Below are 21,904 nucleotides of genomic sequence, written 5' to 3' on the forward strand. Positions count from 1 at the left end.
TATTTTGTATAGATTTTATTTTAATAGCAGTAGTTATTGTAAACCCAGTATATTATGTGTTTAAATTTTGTTACTGTGTTTCAACAGAAGCACCTGGGTTTAGCAATACGTCGCTGATTATTCTTCACCAGCTAGAAGACAAAATGAAAGCCCATTCTTTCCTTATGGACTTTATTCACCAAGTAAGCATCTAGTCGCTGTGAACAGGGATGGCCAGGACCCTGTGTCTTTTGTCAGCTCTAAGGCAATGGGAGATCCTTGCTTATTGTGAGATGTTTCATTGGGTGGGGACATGACCAGTGTTCTCATTTTCTTTGCTGACTTAAAAGTAAGTAATTCCAGGGCTGAGGGGGTGACGGGGGCGAGGTATTCAAGTATAAATAGTGCATTGAAAACAGGGTGAAAAGAAGAAAAATAGTGTCTTTCAGCAGAAATGTTTCAGTTTTTCTTATCACTTTCTGTGATGTCCCGCTTTTCATTCAGATCTATTGTGTGCTTTAATGTAAACTTAGGTTTTCACGAATTGACTTTGTATTATTAAAAAGAGTGAACCATATTAAGGTGATGACAGATTTTGATACATGGGCTTTTAATTTTGAAGTGCCATTAGAATCAATTCCCTGTTTAAAGTGTTTTCTTTCAGGAGTATTCCCGTTTATATTGGGTCTAAAATTAGAATATTAAAATTTGCTGCTAGACAGAATTGTTACGCAGAATCATCCACCTCTGCTTTGTTGATCAGTAGTGGCTTCCACGCATATTGTATATCCACATGAAGAAATTCAATCCCACTTTTGCTTACTTTTTCCAAAATCAGTAATGCCTTGACATTAAAGAGATTCTGATGCTGTCTCAGTAGAACTTCCTGTGGTGACGGGAATGTTCTGTATCTGTGGTCTTCGGTAGTCACTAGTCACAGGCAGCTGCAGAGCACTTGAAATATGACTGATACAGCTGAGGAACTACATTTGTCTTTAATTTAATTTTAATTAACTTAAATTTAAATCACCATTTGGTGGAGAGTGGCTCTCTTATGATTCCAGAAATAGCTTGATTGTTCTTAATTCCACATTCTGCTTCATTATAATGCATGGTTTGGCTCCTGACTACTTTTATTGTCTTGGCAAGAGAACTCCATTTAAGTCGCTCTCTCTCTCTGTCTCTCTGTCTCTCTTTTTTTTTTTAGGGGTTTAGGTGGACTGCAGATTAATGGGGAAAATACAACATTTTCTTCTGATATAATTGTTTAGTCAAGTGTACTAATTAACTATTAGTTAACTATGAGTACCTAACAAACCACCCCCAAATCCTCAAAAGGTGGTGGATTAAAGCAGTTCTTTAGGGTACCTGGGCAACATTTCTGTTGATTTTGGCCGGTACCACGCCTTGAACTGCATTTAGGGTAGGCTGGGCTGGAAGGTCCCCAGGCTTCTCTCGCCTGACGGACAATTGACCGTCAGTTGGGCCACTTGGTTCTTCTCCACTTAGTCTCCAGTCCTCCTTTCGCCTGGACTGGCTTCCTGTGGTCTCGGGGCAGCACTCACCGGGGATGAACTTAGAAGCTGTGGTCTTGCTCAGGTCTTACCTTAGATGTCACATCGTGTTACTTCCACCAAAGTGACATTGGTCAAAGCAAGTCACCAGGCCAGCCCAGATGAAAAGGATTGAGAAGTGGATTATACCTCTTGACGGGAGGAGTGGCGGTCACGTGGCAGGAAGGTGTCATACTGGGATGGAAGGAGTTCATGCCTTAACATGCCACACCGAGGACACACTGACTGATCAGAGGGGGAGGGAGCCAGGGGGCAGGAGCAGTTACCGTCTCTTTTGGCACAGCCTCCCTGGGCTTCAGACTCCTGCTGGAGTCACTGCGCTCTTAGAAGCAGTGTGCATTGCAAGGTAGTGTCTAGCTGGATCTAAAAATCCCATTCCGGCTATGTGTTTATACTTGCATTACCTTGTTAACGCTTATTATTAATTTATATTAATAATCAGGAAAAACGTGTAACCAGATACTTGTATCTAAGGAAATAATTCTGAACATAAGGCTCTCCTCCTCGGGCCAGATTCAACACCAACAAGGCCATATCTCATCCCAAAGTGGAGGAGAATTAGTATCCGGGCCTCGGGACAGTATCTTTGCCTCTGGGTTTCCGGTGTTGAGGGAAGCATATATCCTCACACATAGTGCAGAGAACCTTGGAAGCGGGGAGTTAATGTGCTCCTCTTTGCTGTGTGGCTTGAGTGACGTTACTGTGTCGTTACCACTTCACTGGCCGTGCTGCCACACTGAGGCAAATAGAAGCAGACGAGCAGAACGCCCTCATGTAAAAACTACATTTGCGGTATTTGTGAGGGAGCCAAGAAGGGAATTCAAATCAGTAAGGACAATGGAACTCTTATTTTAAAATAGCCAGGTGAACAGGTTGAATAAATTAAGACAGATTGATTCAGTGACCTGTTCCACGGTCACTAAAAATAATGGGTAAAAAGAAAAAAAATGAATATCTAAGTGTGTTGTGAAAAATAAGATGCTGTCAAAACAAGGTACAGGGGCCCCTGGGTGGCTCGGTTGGTTAAGTGTCCGACTTCAGCTCACGTCACGATCTCCCCATTCGTAGGTTCGAGCCCCACATTGGGCTCTGTACCGACAGCTCAGAGCCGGGAGCCTGCTTCAGATTCTGTGTCTCCCTCTCTGTCTGCCCCTCCCCCACTTGTACTCTTATGTGTGTCTCTCAAAAATAAATAAACATTTAAAAAAAACTAAAAAGAAAAACCAGGTGCTGAACAACATATATAATGTGACTCCTTTGTGTTACAGAAACCAAAATGTCTTCCAGAGTACAAATGCCACAAAAGCATATAAAGATATGAAGGAGACAACTGCAGGTCCAGTAGGGAATAGGCGGGGGACTTGTACCTCTCCACGCTGTTAAGTTTCCTAACCATGTGCAAGTCAGGCTCTCTGCGTTCACCGTGGACAGTGTGGTGGAGAGATTTCCGGAGTGGTGACCCACACCTGCACTGTTAGTTGAGCCTTAAGGGGAGGAGCGTGTTGGGAAGAGAACCCTTTGTTATATATTTTGTATTGTTCTCTTCCATGGGTTAGAGCTTCACGCCCTCTTTCCTGACTTTGCTATTCATTTGGGATGGTAGAGAATGTTCCTGAGAGCCTTGAGGTCCAACCTACAGTATTATCCTTCCTTATGGCCCTGGTTTATCACACCCACTCTCTTTTGGTTGTATTCTCTGAAGGAAGGGTTCTTGGGCGCTGTCCTCTTAGTCGATGTGTCTTTATGTATGATTGCTGTACGTTCTCAGAAGTCAGGGTGTGGCTTTTCTTTAAGCAGTTTAATGAGTGAATTTGGCAGCAAAGTGGCAAGAAATGGTTCTCCAGCCAAGAGAGGTCACGTTCGTCCTCTCGTTGCCCAGGTTCTCTGCTCGCAGAGGCAGGCAGTGAGAGGTGCCGGCAGCACCCTGGACACACAGCATTTCCATGGTCATTCCCAGTGTAGAAACCATCTTCTCCCATTTAGAAAAAGGGAGGAAAGAGCATTTTTACACAGAGAAAAAGGAAAAAGATGCATGAATGTCATCTTTTGTCTTTTGTTTTCAGTTGGCTGATGTTGGAGTGTTTGTTCTTGACATGTGCTTGTTTTTGTGTTTTTAAAAAAATTTTTTTAATGTTTATTTTTGAGAGAGAGAGAGACAGAGACAGAGTGCAAGCAGGGGAGGGGCGGACAGAGAGAGGCATAGAATCTGAAACAGGCTCCAGGCTCTGAGCTCTCAGCACAGAGCCTGATGCGGGGCTCAAACTCCGGATTGGCGAGATCATGACCTGAACTGAAGTCCGATGCTTAACTGACTGAGCCACCCAGGCACCCCTTGACATGCACTTGTAAACCAAGTTTGTTTACAAAACCAAGTCTTGCCAAGACACAAGTTGTTTTGGCTTTTCACTGTAATTACCTCTTGTTCTTCTTGTCTTGACTGCTGATGCTCCTAAATGATTCTATTTTGTGGGAAGCAGCCTTCCGCCCTGGGTTTCCTTTTACACACTGCAGGGCTGTCTTTATACTTAAAAAAAAAAAAAAGAAGAAGACTAACCTCATGGGGTATTTGCAGAAAACCATTTAGCAAAAGGTAGATTCCTCATTGTTTTTTTGAGCTCGTTGTAATAAATCTAATTCAGAAAAAAAATTTTTTTCTTAATTTTTTTTCTTTTCTTAAAACAAAAATTTTTTTTAATGTTTATTTTTGAGAGGCAGAGTGTGAGCGGGGGAGGGGCAGAGAGAGAGAGAAAAACACAGAATCTGAAGAGGCTCCAGGCTCTGAGCTGTCAGCACAGAGCCCGACACGGGGCTCGAACTCACAAGCCGTGAGATCATGACCTGAACCGAAGTTGGACGCTTAACCGACTGAGCCACCCAGGCACCCCCCAAAATTTTTTTTTCTTAACCATGTGCATTCATCACGTCTGTCCATAGGAATTCCCTGGGGATTTGGGTTACTGTTTATTTTTGTTTTCTCTGTACTTTATTTAAAATAAACCTCAGCATATAAAAACCAAGTCACTTTGTTAATGAAATAGATCACACTTAAAATGTGGAAGAGTATTCAGTATTTAGATGTCTCTTGGCTTCCTAGTTGGGATGTAACGCTTCATCAAATGAGAAAGCTTAGAAGTCCTGGAACCTAGCAACGCCTGAAACAGGCATCAGGCAGACCAGAGGTAGATAGTGCAAAGGATTAAAGACTCTCCCACCCTCCCCATGGCTTTAAGGTTCTGGGAATCAGGTGCTGAAGATGGAAACTGCTGAGTGTCTAGTTCCTGAGGATCTTGAATGTAGGGAAGTTATGTAGAAAAGAGCAATTTTACGATTTTCATAACCGTAAGTAAGAAATAAGATGGAGTGATGGAATGGCCCTAATCTCAGAAGAGGAACCATCTGCCCTTTCTTATAGGTGCTCACAGCTCTGGCTGAAGGGGTGTGTGTGTGTGTGTGTGTGTGTGTGTGTGTGTGTGTGTGTGTGTGTGTTCGTGTTCAAAACAGCAAAAAGGAGAGGTAGCTGAGGTACTTTTTTGGGGGCAGATGAGGCCAGTGGCTCTGTACCCAGTGTGCTCCTGGGGCAGATAAGACTGCATTACTTTGTACGTTACTGTAAATGCTTTCTAAGAACATGTGTTTGTGTTTTCACCAGGTTGGCTTATTTGGACGTCTTGGCACTTTTGCAGTTCGAGGGATGCCCATGGCAACTCGCCTGTTGCTCTGTGAGCATGCCGAAAAGTTATCAGCCGCCATCGTTCTCAAGAACTACCACTCGAGGCTCTCTGAGCTCGTGAACACAGCAATAATGATTGCTTTAAATAAGAGGGACTGCGAAATCCCATCCAACCTGACCCCCGCAGACGTCTTTTTTAGAGAAGTAAGAGTTGTTATTTTGCCCTTAATGTGGCTTTGTAGAGCTGGGCCCTTGGCCGATCATGCCCCCAACAGAGAAAAAGCTTGAGGCCAAAAAAAAATCTCATTGAAATTTTAAACAGGACTCCATATTTATTCGTCACTTTCCCTACAAATTAGAGCTTGCAAACTTGACTAAGAAGTCTTCCCTACTGTCTGCTGGGTGTTTTCCTTTTGTCTCTCCAAATCCACTCTTGACTCTGCCTCAGAGGGCACCTTCGCCAGTGGGTTCCTTTGCCCTGTGGCTTCTTGTTGCCTTTAACAGAGGTGAGGCACTGTTATTCTCTGTTCTGTCATGCCCCCCTCCCCCCAGCCTCATTCCCTCCCTGCTTCCACTGCAGTTTGCTGTGCCTTCTGTCAGAGACTGCGGCTTCCCTCTGGCTGCTCTCCTCGTTCCCGGTAACTGCTGCTTCCCAGTGCCCCTTCACACCTGGGCTTAGTGGTGGCTTCCCTGTCGCTAGCCCTGGGTGCCGCCCCTTCCTCTGCAGATCCCCTTACTCTGCCAACCATCCCTTCACTAAACTCTTCTCAGGCACCTGCTAGGATCCTACTATCTACCTTGCTGTTAAAATCAATTTATTTTCAAAGGAAAAGAAAAACCTGCTGTAAACTTTGGAGGGAGAAAAGAGGAAGATGCTGGTCAGCTGGCCATTGTGAAATAAGTACTTTTTGGGAGGGAGAGGTTAGATCTGATGCCAGAGCTTGTCCAAAGAGTTGGGGGTCTATCCCTAAAACCCTGCTGGAGAGCTGTCCAAGTTAACTGTTGGGAGTGTTGGGTGTTGGGGTCAGTCTAGGTGGAGGTGAAAAGGTCTTGGAATTCTGAGGAGATGGGACTAGTGAAGAATGTGTTCTTAAGATCCAAGTCCGTGAAGTACATGGTGGAGGGTAGCATGGCGGAGAGGAGGGTATATGGATTGGGGCCAACGGCCTCAGGTAATTCTGAGATCCCGAACTAGTCTATAAGAACCATCCGGCTTTTGGAATGGAGGGACTGGAGTATTGTAAGGAGAGTTAGTAGGTTTTAATACATTTGAGGAAGGAAATTCGGAAATGGGTCGTAAGCCTCGCAAGGCCTCAGCTTTGAGAGGATGTTGGGGTTTTGAAGGGAAAAAGATAGGACCCTTAAGGCATATAGGTTGCTTTCACAATCAAAGTGTTTGTTGTAACTTTTGTGTCTTTTTTTTTTGTCTTTGTTCATACTTAATTTTATACAGCAAAACAAAGTTTTTTTTAAAAAATTCACAAATTATTTGAAAGAATTAAGAGTCGTGTTCTTTTTTTCTGCATTCGGATCAAAGTGGAAAGCATACTAGTTAATTCAGTATATATTTTCCAGATAACTGGAAAAAAAAGGAGTGATTTGGAAATGAGAAATGATTATCAGTTGGATACATAATTCAGGAATAGTACCTTAGGAATAGCATAGGACAAAACCAAAAATGTGATAGGTTTTTCAAAAGAACACTCCATATGGGAAATGGTAATGTTTAAGACTATGATGTTTACTGGCCTTAAGCTTCCTTTGGGTGTAGTTCTGAATCCCAGGGTTCCATTAAAGCAGAGGTAACTGTTTAAGGGTCAGACTTTCAGGATAGCATATGAACAGAATTTGAGACCGCTGAGTATGTAACTCCTATCATAAAGGTGTTGAGCAAATATTTTGACAATAATTTTCTGCTATCATATCATATATCATATCATATATCATATCATATATGCTTTCCCTATCGTTTTCACGTTAACAGTATTAAAAAAAATTCTTAAGTTTGGGGCACCTGGGTGACTTAGTCAGTTAAGCATCTGACTCTTGATTTTGGCTCAGGTCATGATCTCATAGTTCGTGAGTTCAAGCTCCTCATCGGGCTCTGCCCTGGCAGTGCAGAGCTTACTTGGGATTCTCTCTCTGTCCTGCTTGCTCGATCTCTCTCTCTCTCTCAAAATAAATAAGCAAACAAACATGAATTAAATAAATAAGTCAATATTGCACCCTATAAAAAAATTCTTACACTTAATCTTTTAAATGAAATGAGCCAGAAGTCTCTTGCTAGGGCTGTTAATGTGCCTTTGACTAACATCTGAGAAGGCAGAACAGGGTTTAAAAGACAGTGATTCTGTTTGGGCCACGGTTTGTGTATAGGTCTTGCTCCTTCAACTAGTTTGTATCCTTAAGGGCAGCAAACCTGATTTCTGTTTTTCCTTCTCTTTGAGTGCCCAATGCTATGCAAACTCTCGTGTATTAAGTAGTAAGGTAGGGAAAGTTTAACTGTGGGCTGAAACTGGAAACAAGGGTTTCAGTGCTTTAAGAACAGTTTTGCACTGTTACCTCCGTGTGTTAGTAATGACAAAAATTAGAAAAGAACAGTTAGAAATTATATAATTGACCCTTGAACAATGTGAGGGTTAAGGGTGCCCGAGCCCCCATGTAGTCAAAATGTTTTTAAAAAAATCCTGAAGAAGAGAAAATAAATTCACAGTACTGTAAGGTATCGAAAAACATCTACATGTAAGCAGACCCACGCATTTCAAACCTGTGTTGCTCAAGGATCCCTTGCACAGTATTTTCTCTCCCTACTTCTTTTTAAATGTATTTTTTGCCATCAACTGTTTTATTCTGAGTAATGAGCTAAGAATATGACTTTCTGAGAAAAGCCCGTTGAGTAGATTCTGGGCAGTTGTGATTATTACCCACCGCCATGGTTTTTGTTAAAAGTAGTTGCCTTCTCTGTACTCCCTCAGGTGTCGCAGGTAGACACCATTTGCGAGTGTTTACTGGAGCATGAGGAGCAGGTCTTAAAGGAAACATCTTTGGAATCTGTTGAATGGGCTGAAGTGGTGATCAATGTGAACAGTATTCTCAAGGTACAAAACCACGGTGAAGATTTCAGCAAATCAAAGACCAGAGTGTGGCTGGAAGAGAAAGTGGTTTCCATATTCCAACTCTGTATTGCCAGTAATTTAAAAGTGTTTAGCATTTAATTCAAAAAATGTAGAAAAGTACAGTCGTTTTATTTATCAAGCATTTTGAATGTCTTATGCATATTAAAAGTTTCTATAATCCTGGGTTCTGGATTATAATAAAATAATAACCTTTTATCTGGAGAAAGATACATATATCATGGCAAATGTATTAATGTTATAGTAACTAAGTGTCTTAATTACTCAAGAACTTAATAGTTACATTATTGATTAAAATGTTCCATTTAATCTTAGATAATGTTCTTCATAGCAATGGTTTTCCTACTTTGGTTAGTAAGTTTTCCAAAATTAAAGTTAAGTTATGGAGTAAAACAAATTTCAAATGCAGAAGAACCAAAAGAGTAATTCTTACAGACTTGAGCTGAGTATTTTTTTAGTATTAATAGACTTTGATGTTTCAAATTATCTTTAAGAATACTGGGACTCATCACTTTCTGCATATGCTGATGCATTTTTTTCTAGGACATGCTACAAGCTGCCTGTCATTATCGACAGAATAGAAACTCCTTATATAGAAAAGAGCCGATAGAACAAGAACCTGAGTATGTTCCTTGGACAGGTGAGATTGCAAGCTCTGAGCGCAAATGTACTGGTTTATTATTAGCAGTCGTTCAAGATATATTTCTAATGGCCTATCGTTTCTGGAAGCTGTATTATTCCATTAGTGTGGGTTTGTGAGCGAAATGAAAAATAAGTGCCACCTCCAGAATGAGTAATTCTTGTGAAAATTGCTTTATTCTCTTAGAATAATTTGTAGATTTGCCTGTAATTTATGTAACTGATACTTATTATGCGTCCACTAGATTTAAAAAAAAAATTTGTAAGTAATCTCTACCCCTGACGTGGTGCTTGAATTCACGATCCTGAGATCAAGAGTCACATGCTCTACTAAGCCAGCCAGGTGCCCTTTGTCTACTAGATTTTAGTGCATATGGTTATTCAAAGAAGGAGGTCCTGGCCCTAGAGGTATTGACAATAGTTAATGTTGATTTAATACAAGAAAGTAAGTGGAGTTAGCACTGAAGGAATTTAGAAGGGAGAGGATCATGTTCACCTGGCTGTGTTGAAGTCTCCGTAGAGAAGATGGGATTTAAGCAGGACATAGAGAGGGATCAGCTGAACCCCTATTTGTTTATTTTTTCCAGCAGCGGTGACATGATAGTTCTTAGGCAGTTGGTCTTTCCCCTAGCCATTGTAGAACCCTTACTTACCATATTACTTTATGTGATCTCATAGCAACGAGTGGTCCTGGGGGCATCCGAACAGTAATCATGCGCCAGCATGGGATTGTCCTGAAAGTGGTATATCCTCAGGCAGACAGCAACCTCCGAAACATTCTGACAGAGCAGCTGGTAGCACTGATTGATTGCTTCCTGGATGGTTACGTTTCCCAGCTTAAGTCTCTGGACAAATCTGGTGATCAAGAAAGATACAGCAGTCTGGAAATGGAATACCTACAGAAAAGATCAGATCTCCTATCTCCACTTCGTAAGTGCATGATATTTAGCAATGGCTATGGGTCTTTGACGTTGCGGAGCGGGTGACGGAGTCCAATCATTAATGTAGCATATTCAGTGTAATATCATTAATCCAACTGTAACCAAGAACGTAAAGCAAAGCATGTATGTACAGCTTTCTGCATTCATTCATTTGTTCGACCTTGTCTTCACACCTTTCCAGGTACGAGTACCATAGATGGTGCTGAAGATGATTTGAAAATGAATAAATTAAAAACAACTGGAGACTGTGCTCAAAGAGCTTATCTCAGACTTTTACATGAATAAGTCGACTGCACAGTAGAGCACGATGAGGGCGGTTAGAGGGTACAGATGGGACAGTGTGGCTGTTCGGCAAAGGACACGTTATTTTCATAGCTAGAGTTAGGAGAAGTAGCTCGTTTTGCTAGTATACCAAGGAAGGGACTAGCATCATGGGTAGGCAGTGATGAAGCAGGGGATTAAATTTGCCTCTCTAATGAGTTTATAAGGATTATGAAACTAAATGCCAGTAAGTGGAAAGGTTTCTATTCCGTTATTTTTTAGAATATAATATGAATTAAAGGTAAAGTTTCAAGTAATACTTTCTATCACATAATAAGTTTTCACTAACAGAAATTTTTCCATCTGTTCTCATTTCTACAGTCACACTAGGCCAGTACCCGTGGGCTGCTTCATTAGCAGAAAAGTACTGTGACTTTGATATCTTAGTGCAAATGTGTGAGCAGACTGACAACCAGACCAGACTCCAGCGCTACATGACCCAGTTTGCTGATCAGGTAACGAGTGTTGGGGACGTAGGAAATTGATGCTGTTGTAAGGTTTTACCATTTCAAATCTTTTTTTTTTTTATGCTTATTCAAGAGAGAGAGAGAGAGAGCACGTGTGGGGAGAGGAGGGGTAGAGAGAGAAGGAGAGAGAGAAGTCCAAGCAGGCTCGGAACTGTCAGTGCAGAGCCTGATGCGGGCAGGGCTTGAATTCATGAACCGCGAGATCATGACATGAGCAGAAATCAAGAGTCAGACGCTTAACTGACTGAGCCACCCAGGCGCCCTCGTTTCAAATCTTACTTGGGTGTTTTGTTGGAAGATGATATATAGTCGTTTTGTAGTTACCTTATGTACTAATTTGTGCATTAGGTTTCTTTGTAAATTGGCAGATGATTCCAAATATTGTTGAAAGGTTCTGTGACCTTTGACGAATAAGTTAAAATTTTCATTTCTATTCATATATTTCCAGTCATAATTAAAAGTACTTAGGTATATGAAAATTGAGAGAATTTTTAAAATTTGAAAAGAAGATCTTAGGAGCACAGGATGCTGCAGCTTTTAGAGAGCTCAGCTTTCCATACACCAAAGATTTGTGCTCTCCTTCTTTGACATCATGCTTCTTATTTTTTTTCTAATTTTTTTTTTAAATGTTTATTTATTTTTGAGGGAGAGAGAGAAAGAGCGTGAGCAGAGAAGGGGCAGAGAGAAGGAGACACAGAATCTGAAGCAGGCTTCAGGCTCTGAGCTGTCAGCACACAGCCTGATGCGGGGCTTGAACTCCCGAACCATGAGATCATGACCTGAGCCGAAGTCGGATGCTTAACCGACTGAGCCACCCACGTGGACCCACATGCTTTTTATTTTTCAAAAAACTTTTCACTATGACACTCTCTAGGTGAATTTAAGCTAGTTGATTGTCAAGTAAGCACTGACTTTTTTCTTACTATAAAAGTGAACATAGGGGCGCCTGGGTGGCTCAGTCGGTTAAGCGGCCGACTTCGGCTCAGGTCACGACCTTGCGGTCCGTGAGTTCGAGCCCCGCGTCGGGCTCTGGGCTGATGGCTCAGAGCCTGGATGGAGCCTGCTTCCGATTCTGTGTCTCCCTCTCTCTCTGCCCCTCCCCCGTTCATGCTCTGTCTCTCTCTGTCTCAAAAATAAATAAAACATTAAAAAAAAAAAAAATTTAAAAAAGTGAACATAGTATAAAATTCAGAAAGCGCCTATAAACCAGAAAGATTTTAAGAATCATTCAAAATTTCACTACCCAGAGAGGAAGAACCCTTTGTAACATTTGGTTTATGTTGTTCTAATCTTTTCACGCTATATTATTGTGGACAAATATGTTTTGCCAGTTGCTAATCACAAACATTTGTCCTGATATCATTAAATATTTCATAATGTTTTGATGGTATTGTGGTATTTCATGGCCTGGATGTAACTTGCTTTATTTGATCAGGGCCTGATTGTTTGACATGGCTTATTTAGTATTTCACGATAGCACTAAAGTAAATATTTCTGCGTCCATCATGATTTCTATTCTTTTGTGGATTCTAGTTCTTTGTTGACATTTTTCATCCATTTTTTCTTTCTTTTATTTTCTTTAATGTGTTCAGTAGTTCTTTAAAAAATCCTTCTGTACTACCTCTAAAATCTGATCATCCTCAGATTTGTTTCTCTTGCCTACTTCTTGGTCATATTTTTCTGCTTATTATGTCTTACGAATTTCTGGTTGTATTTTGGATATTGTGTGTAAAGGAACCTTAAAGATGAAAATAATGTTTGTTTTTTTTTCTCCTGAGAGGCAGATAAAGTGAGAGGTAGGTCACTGAGTTCATCAAGAACAGAGGTGGGCCAAGATTTGGTTGAGGCTTTTGTTACATTCATTTCATTTCTGGTTTCAAAGTCTTGTGGGACTGGTGTGTTCATGGCAGAATTTCCTTTAGTGGAAATACCTCTTAAATACTGTGTGACTGTAGGACATTTTAATCTTCCCTTCCAGCCTAGCCTTCCATGCTACCCCAGCATCCAGCAAACATCAGGTGGGGAAAACTGGCTAGGCATTTAGACCCTCTCTAGAATCCTGTTTATCATTCCAGTGCACATGGCCTTCTGGCACAGAATTGAACCCCTGGAGGTGTGGAGGCAGCGCCTGGGTGGCTCAGTCAGTTAAACGTCCAACTTGGGCTCAGGTCATGATCTCACAAGTTCGTGGGTTTGAGCCCTGCGTCGGGTTCTATGCTGACAGCTCAGAGCCTGGAGCCTGCTTCGGATTCTGTGTCTCCCTCTCTTTCTGCCCCTCCCCTGCTCATGCTCTGTCTCTTTTTCTCAAAAAAAAAAAAAAAAAAAAGAATAAACATTAAAAAAAGAATTTGACCCCTGGGAATCTTTCATTCTGCACTGTTGCATAGAACTTTCCTGTGTGTTTTCTAAGATAGGACATGGGGCACGTTGAGCACCTGATGTGATTAGTGTGACCGAGGAACTGAATTTTAACATTTTAACTAGGTTTAAACAGCTGTACATAGCTAATGGCTGTCAAACCATACCACGCACATCTAGAGTTTACATGATCTTAAACAAGATCCCCTTTCGGAATCTGCATTCCTCTTTTGTTAAACTAAGTTAAGGGTTTTTTTTTGAGGATCCTAGTATATAGAAAATAAATGTTTAAACAGGATCTCTGTTCTGGAATCTAAGACCTTTGAAAAAAATATTAACGTTTTATTATCAGAAATATACTTTTTAAAACTGTATTAATAAATATTATTGGATTCTTTGCTCTTTTATTTGTAGAATTTTTCAGACTTTCTCTTCCGTTGGTATCTGGAGAAAGGAAAGCGAGGCAAATTATTATCTCAACCCATTTCTCAGCATGGAGAGTTGGCAAATTTTTTGCAAGCTCATGAACATCTCAGCTGGTTACATGAAATTAACAGCCAAGAATTAGAAAAGGTAAGAATTGAGTTACATGGAGCAGGTTTAGGCAGTTTTTTACTTAGTTGTTTGTTTTTGTTTTTTTAACTAGTTTTTATTTTATAGAGAAAGAGCACAAGCAGGGGAGAGGGGCAGAAGTTCAGAGAGAGAGAGAGAGAGAGAGAGAGAGAGAGAGAGAGAATCCCAAACAGGCTCCATGCTTAGCACAGAGCCCAATGTGGGGCTCCATCCCATGACCCTGGGATCATGACCTGAGTTGAAATCAGGAGTCAGACGCTCAAATGACTGAGCCACTCAGGTGCCCCTTTAGTTTTAATTAGTTTAGTTTATAGTGATTAAAATGCTATTTAGAAATTATTTTAAGCATATGTCTCCTTTCTCTGACATAATTTGAATAAAGTATTCTTGTTTATTTATGATGGCATTGCTCTTATTTTTAATGTCTCAAAAAAATGTAGCCTGTTGTGTTTTGACTACTATTAGAGTAAAATAAAGCACAAAAATTGTATTAACATGTAAATAACCATTGACCTTTATTTGCAATGAGTATTAAAATGTTCAAATTATGAGTAAAAACAATACACGAATTAATTTTAAAATTTGTCCTTGACAGGTCGTTGAAGTGACTCTGTAATTGTTACAGAGCAAATGTCTTATACATGTTTCTTTTCCCAATAATTAGTGTCGCTGGTTGGTATTTTATTGTGTAATTACTCTTGGTGTATAGAACCAATTAGTTTTTAGGTTTGCTAGTACTGACTTGATCTTTCATTGATATAAATTAGGGGGGAAAACAAGTTTAGGTTGTGCATTAGCCTGTATTTCAACTTGAATTAGTACGCGGGGTCTTAGCAGTTTTCGTGTTTTGTTGTAGGCTCATGCAACACTTCTGGGTCTGGCAAACATGGAAACACATTACTTTGCAAAGAAAAAAACCCTTCTTGGCTTGAGTAAATTGGCTGCCTTGGCTTCAGACTTTTCAGAGGATGTACTGCAAGAAAAAATTGAAGGTAAAAGAAAGAATTTGAGCATCAAGCATGCTATCAGTGAACTTTTATAATGCACTCCTAGTATTGTTCAGTGGTATTCATTAGACACAGGACCCATCTCTTCTTTAAGAGGAATGCTTTCTATTCAGTGGCTTTAGACAATTACATAAGTACATATTTGGGATTCTATTTTTTAGAGAAAGTTTGTATGTTAAATAAGAATTCCTAAAGAATAAAAGTAAATGATTTGACCCAGTGCTTTGATTACACCCTTAGTGACTCACATTCTAAGAACAGGAAGAACTGCAAAGAAATCTTTATTCAGTGGGTTTGTTGTAGATAGTAGTTTGTTAAAGCTACTGGTTTCAGAATTCAAAGCTTTTTGGTGTCATAATTGTGAGACTTTTGTTATGTTGTCAGTTAAGAAAATGTTTGGATATACTCTTATTTTTGAGAACCAAGGGGAAGAGGGAGATAGAAATCTAGGAGGAGGATGAGGAAGGGCCCTGTACTGTACTTGAATTGGAGATTTCAGATGGAATCACGATTGTTCAAAATTAAAGTATTTCTTGGGCTCTGTCCACTGAAAAGGCTTAAAAGCAGTGACACCCCAGTGGCAGGAGCGTACCTAGTCCTGTATCATGGCTTCTAACTACTGTTTCTCAGTAAAAGGAGATGAGGGTTATTGAGGGAATCATCCTGGGGAGTCTTGTTGGGCCAGAAAGCAAGCTTAATGTAGAGATGTCAATACGACAGCCACCACTGGCCAAGTTTGGGGATAATCTAAACACCAAAAAGAATGATAGTAAAACATTTTATTTCACAGTTTAAAAACAAAAAAAAAATCCATAAATCTACAGTGAGACCCACAAGGGGAGGGGTCAGTGAGAGTTTCCTTTAGTAAAAAAAAGAATACCAACTAATAAGTGTAGAATGGGACTTGGCAGATCACCACCTGCAACCATGGTGACTAATGTGTCATCCAAGAACGCTAAAGCCATTGAGTTTAGGGGTTAGGGGAAAAGGATGGCCTCATATTTTCAGAGTATCGTGACATGGACCTGACAGGTACCATCAGCAGCACTGAGACAGGCTCACCGTAAATACTTCCCAGGGTGATGTCACGTAGCAGTGTGGAATACCACCTTGTGCTATTGTCGTGTCAGAAATGTTCGACCTGAATCTAACCACAGGGAAGTGATTAGATAGCTCCTGTTTTGGGGCATTTTGCAATATAATTGGCTCCGACTCCCAAATTCAGCAGCATGAAAGACAAAAAACTTAAAAAAACAACAAAACAGGAGGCTGTTTTAGATTAAAGTAACCTGAGAGCCATGACAACCAAATGTAGGGAGAGAGGCTGGCTCAGCTCCTCGATCATCCCCCAAATAACCAACCATGACGCACGTTTTGGGGACAACTGAGGGGATGTGAACATAATTAACATTAGATGGTATTTCTGTATTTGTGTTAAATTTTTCAGATCTGATAATGATATTGTGATTGAATGCCCTTAGGAGGTACATCCTAAAGTATTTAGAAATGTCATGATGTTTGCAGCTTTCATTTGATTTAGGAGGAAAAGCAAATAGGTAGATTGGTAAACAGGTAGATAAAGCCAAGATGGCAGAATGCTAACAGGTAACTGTAGGTATACAGGGTGCACTGTATTCTTCTTTAATATTTTCTCTAGGGGCGCCTGGGTGGCTCAGTCGGTTGAGCGTCTGACTTCGGCTCAGGTCATGATCTCACGGTTCATGAGTTCAAGCCCCGCATCGGGCTCTGTGCTGACAGCTCGGAGCCTGGAGCCTGCTTTGGATTCTGTCTCCCTGTCTCTCTGTCCCTCCCCTGCTCGCACGCTGTCTCTTTTTCTCTCAAAAATAAAAAAACGTTAAGAAAAATTTTTTTTAATTTTCTGTGGTGTTAGAATTTATTTTTATTTTTCTAATGTTTATTTAAAAAAAAATTTTTTTAATGCTTTATTTATTTTTGAGAGAGAGAGACAGAGTACAAGCAGGGGAGGGGGAGACACAGAATCCAAAGCAGAGCCTGACTCAGGGCTCAGACTCACAAACCACAGGATCATGACCTGAGCTGAAGTAGGCTGCTTAACCAATTGAGCCACCCAGGCCCCCCTAGGATTCTTTTCTAAATCGGCTGCATGCCCAGCATGGAGCCCATTGTGGACTTGAACTCACGACCCATAGATCAAGAGTCATACACTTAACCAACTGAGCACCCAGGTGCCCCAAGTTTGGAATTTCTCAAAGTAAAAATTGGAAGGGGATCTTAACTCTGTGATCAGGGGTGAAGGGTATACAAACATAGATACTTGTATTTGGTTGCAGGGCTTATCCACAGAGGCCAGCCTTTGAGGTATGGATTCTATTTATACTACCGTCTTTTTTTCTTCAAGGAATGGGAACAGTAGAAAGAATCTTGACAGAAATTGGACAGATCTGGTTTCATATGTTTTCTCTGGCTTACTAGCTTTGTGACCTTGGATACCCTCTGAGCCTCCGTTTCCTCAGCTATAAAATGGGTAGTTGTAAGGAGTGGAGACACTGTGTTCCTTGAAAAAAATGTCTTATACATATTAAGTCCCCAATAAAGTGTAGGGTTAGCATTTAACTTTTATTATTAAAACTATTTTTCACTGTTTATAAAGGAGATTTTCAATCTTATTTTTAAGCACTAGTAGTGTTTATTGTTCTAGAGAAGTGTGTATATATTCTGCAAGGTTGGCTGATAGTCTGACATGGGAAGCCATATTTTACCTAGTCACCAGAGATAGACCGTGTTATTCAAATCCAGGTGGTTGTTTTATCTATCTATTTATTTATATTTGAGAGAGAGAGAGAGAGAGAGAGAGAGCATGCTCGTACAAGCTGGGGAGAGGGGCAGAGGGAAAGAGCAAAAGAATCTTAAGCAGGCTTTGTGGTCAGCTCAGAGCCTGACACGGGGCTCAATCCCACAAACCGTGAGATGCCCTGAGCTGAAATCAAGAGTCGGACGCTTAACTGACTGAGCCACCCAAGTGTCCCTCAAATCAAGGTTTTATTTCTTGCTCTCCCCACAACCCACTCACCAGAAATCATTGGAACTGTGGTCACCATTTTACATTTGATCACTTCTTTTTTTTTTTTTTTTTTTACATTTGATCACTTCTTAACTTTTGCTTTCTTAACACAATGGGAATGTTTTTGGGTGTCAGTAATTACCTGCAGACCATCATCACAGTGTGTCTAATCCTAGGGAGTAGATTTTTTTTTTTAATTTTCTGGTTATATAAATAATTCCTTACTGAAATTTGTAAATTACCGGGAAAAAACATAACAAACAGTCTATATAATCTCACTGCCCCAGAGAGAACTATGGTCACTGTTTCGTGTACCCTCCCAGTCTGCTTCTCTATGTATGGAAATCGCACAAAAATTATTTAATTTTTACAAAATTAGGATCACGTGGAGGGATGTCAGTATTTGAATGAGCATATTTATGCTTTGGTCATTGTACCTGGCGGTGACAACTGTGTTTATGAGAATACATAGCAGTTCTCAGTCCTTGTCTCCTGCAGTCCACATCTTCCTGGGCAAAACCGGGTAATGGGCTGCAGCCTGGATGGCTGATGTCACCTCAAACAGTAGAGCTCACCATTGCTAATTAATAGGTTTGGTGCATAATCTTCCAGGCTTTTTTTCTTGTAATAACTCATGGCGGCTTTTAAATAGATCATTTCCCTTAGTGCAAGATTCTACTAGAAACTGGTGGGAAGAAGCACCTTCTTGAGTTAACATAAAATGGGACCGGGTGGCCCCAGATTTGGGGGACTTGTGTCTTGTGAAATAGCCATCTGTTCTCCAGGCAGTAGGTGTATTTTCATAGCTCTGCTCTTCTCTCCTAACTCTGTCTGGTTACTGTGACTGTTTATATGACTTGGATCAAATCATGAATATGTTTTAACATAATCAGGAATCAAAGGCAAGCAGAATTAATAACATTTTAAGATCATCAAATAACGATGAGATTACCGTTAGAGGTGTTCCTTTTTTTTTTTTTTTTTTTTTTAAATTCAGATTTGTTTTATGACAGAGCAGAAGTTTACTCCCCTCCCTGCCTCTCATTTTGAATTCTAGAAATGGCTGAGCAGGAGCGCTTTCTACTGCACCAGGAGACCCTGCCGGAGCAACTGCTGGCAGAGAAAGAGCTGAGTCTCAGTGCGATGCCGGTGCTGACTGCACCACAGCTCATCAGCGTACGTCTTTGCGAATCCTTGCGCCATTCCTCAGTCTCAAAACGACGTCAGTGTCTCTTGAGTCAGATGGACAGTTCCTAAGAGTAGTCCTCTTTCCGTTTCCATTTTTCCGGTAACTTTCCCCTTCCTCTAAAATAAGTTGTTAGAAGCTGCTTGAGAACAGGATGCCAGTTGGCAGGAAGCGGATCAGCCTCTGCCTCCCATAGATCTCCAGCTGTTCCTAGAGATGCTTATCCAGGTGACCAGAAGGAAGTACTTGGATTTTCTTTTCTAGCATAGGACATAAACATACCATGAGGTACAGTTCAGGCTCTTCCATAAGAAAAATAGTTTAAGGAACTAGATTTACATAGCCTGTGAGTACTGTCCTCCTGCTTTTGTCTGGAACACAACACATTCCTGAGGGCAGGAACACAGTTCCCTAGATTATGGGCTGCAGCCTCCATGAGACAGTCTCCTTGTTACGTACTGCACTTGTAGCCTTAACTCTGCTTCGCTCTTTGCCCTTCAACAGAGCATCCCAATACAAGAGTGATGTAGGATCACTTTGAAATCGCTCTAATTACGGTAACAGAAGACAATTCCAAAACTTCAGTATTTTAGTCATTATTGGTAACAGATTTCCTGTAATTGAGCCCACAACAGCCTCTCTTTATATAGCATATCGCAAAGAATATGCCCAAAAGAATACTGAAGTATGTTACATTATATTGAACCTAAGAATATGAATTTACTGACGTTTTTAAAGTATATATACCAAGTTACACAAATGAAGTACTGTTGAGTGTAGGCATGTTTTAAAAGAAAGTTGATCGTGAGGATAGATGGAATGTGATTTCCAAATGTGACAGTCGTCTTCGTATAAAATACAAATACCTGTGACTTACTTGGAAGACATAATGACTTATTTTCTCCCTAAATTTCTCTAGTCTTAGTTATATGATCACTTAAAATAATCCTCAACCTTATTTGAATTTCCCATAGCTATATATCTGTGAAGAAAACAGAAGAGCTAATGAGTATGATTTCAAGAAAGCTTTGGACTTGCTGGAATATATCGATGAGGTAAGGAAAATCACTGGAGACGATCAAAGGCAAGTATCACAATTGCATATTTGGTTTGCTGTAGAATTGAAAACGTATTAAAAAAGAAAAGGTAACTTCTTTTAGCCAATCATGACAGTGTGTTAATCAAAAAAGACTCCCGGTGGGGCGCTTGGGTGGCTCAGTCTGTTAAGCGTCCGACTTCGGCTCAGGTCACGATCTCGCGGTCTGTGAGTTCGAGCCCCGCGTCAGGCTCTATGCTGTCAGTTCAGAGCCTGGAGCTTCCTTCGGATTCTGTGTCTCCCTCTCTCTTTGCCTCTCCCCCCTCACGCTCTGTCTCTCTCTATCCAAAAATGAATAAACATTAAAAAAAAAATTTATTTATTTATTTATTTTTTAAATAAAAAAAAATAAAAAAGACTCTCGGGTGCCTGGGTGGCTCAGTCGGTTAAAGCGTCCGACTCTGGCTCAGGTCGTGATCTCACAGTTCATGAGTTCGAGCCCCACATCAGGCTCTGTGCTCACAGCTCAGAGCCTGGAGCCGGCTTCAATTCTGTTGCCCTCTCTCTCTGCCCCTCCCCCACTTGTTCTCTCTCTCTCAGTCTCTCTCTCTCTCTCAAAAATAAATAAATGGTTTTTTTTTTTTTTTTTAATTTTAAAAAAGACTCTCTGGTTCAGCTATTCCTAACTCTTGGAATGTGTAGCTCTTTAGAAAAGTTGTCAGAAGAGTCCCTTTCCTGATCATTCTCTCATGTTCCCTGGTGTCTTTTTCTGTGCACGAATAAAAAACACGGCTTTTCAGAGTCCTGAGGTATTTTTTTTTCTTTCATTTATTAAGTCATTATTAGTTCTTCATTCTGATACGTTGCTTTATCAATATATTTTTCATAGTATTCACCCTAAGAGGAGCTGTTTCTCAGCCTTCTTTGGGGGGAAAAAAAAGATTATGATGATAATTCTGTAGGATAAGAATTGGCCTTGCAATTGAAAGTAGTTTGGTAGACTTAAAAAATGTAATGCATTGGCTTTTATGTTACCTTGTTTAAAATCTTAACCTTTTCAGGGTTCCTGATAACATCAGATTATCACAGAATAATCAGAAACTGATTCACACAGAGTTATTAATTGGCTTACTCTTCTGCGTATTAATGTCTTAAAAGGAAATTTTTTTTAATTATGAATCAAAAGTAAAACAATATTTATGTAGAATTAGAAACTGATACAACTCAAATGTAAGCATGTATTTCTTAAAATCAGGACTTAATGAGAATTTTTTTGTTTCACCATAAAGGAGGAAGATGTAAATATAAATGATCTAAAACTGGAAATCCTTTGCAAAGCTCTTCAGAGAGATAAGTAAGTTCTCATAGCATGAATCTAAGGTACGGTTTTGGGAAAGGATCCTTTAGGAAGATTATGATACCATACATCAAACGGTCTTGTAGCCTAATTGTTTTATAACATATACTATGAAAATTGTAATGTTGCATTAGTAATCTAAATTTTTCATTCAATAATTAAGGGAGAGTTTAAGGACTTAGGACCACTAGGTTAATACGTCTCTACTTTCGATTTTAAAATTTAGACTGTCAGTTTGCACAGAAATGCCTGTGTTCCTGATTTTCACACAAGTTGGGCCAATTCTGCCAAACAAGCTGCTGTTGTTTTAAATAAAAAGTTTATTAGAGTGTCAGTACTGTCTTGTAAGTTATTGAGACCTCTCACATTATCTCCTTCTTAAGGGGGGAGATTTCTGCTGGAAATGGTGGCAAAGAAAGGTGGTGGCTGTGAAAGACTGAGAATCAAATTGCTTCGGGGAAAAAGAATTTTAAAGAGAACGTGACTTGAGTGTTAACGTCCTTCCCTGCCCACAACTTTCCTTTTTATATCGTGCTGAGAAATTACAGAACTATTTTTACGAAAGCATTTCTTCCTCTGATCACTCCCAAATGGTTCACATTGTTCTGCTTGGTCTTGG

The 21,904-nt window shown here is 40.3% G+C and overlaps 1 protein-coding gene across 4 annotated transcripts in view; it reads left to right on the plus strand.

Annotated features, from left to right (window-relative positions):
- Window positions 1-21,904, plus strand: part of NUP133 (nucleoporin 133) — a 55,413-nt gene that overhangs the window by 26,160 nt on the left and 7,349 nt on the right. For all 4 annotated transcript variants that reach the window (XM_007085999.3, XM_042960620.1, XM_042960621.1 and 1 more), the window contains exons 14-24: window positions 88-182; window positions 5,203-5,427; window positions 8,199-8,321; window positions 8,901-8,997; window positions 9,675-9,926; window positions 10,580-10,713; window positions 13,498-13,656; window positions 14,513-14,648; window positions 18,764-18,882; window positions 19,867-19,947; window positions 21,218-21,282. In XM_007085999.3, coding sequence (XP_007086061.1) covers window positions 88-182; window positions 5,203-5,427; window positions 8,199-8,321; window positions 8,901-8,997; window positions 9,675-9,926; window positions 10,580-10,713; window positions 13,498-13,656; window positions 14,513-14,648; window positions 18,764-18,882; window positions 19,867-19,947; window positions 21,218-21,282 — 1,486 coding nt within the window. The remainder of the gene's footprint in view (window positions 1-87; window positions 183-5,202; window positions 5,428-8,198; window positions 8,322-8,900; window positions 8,998-9,674; window positions 9,927-10,579; window positions 10,714-13,497; window positions 13,657-14,512; window positions 14,649-18,763; window positions 18,883-19,866; window positions 19,948-21,217; window positions 21,283-21,904) is intronic.

This window comes from Panthera tigris, chromosome D2 (genome assembly GCF_018350195.1).
Source record: "Panthera tigris isolate Pti1 chromosome D2, P.tigris_Pti1_mat1.1, whole genome shotgun sequence".
NCBI lineage: Eukaryota > Metazoa > Chordata > Mammalia > Carnivora > Felidae > Panthera > Panthera tigris.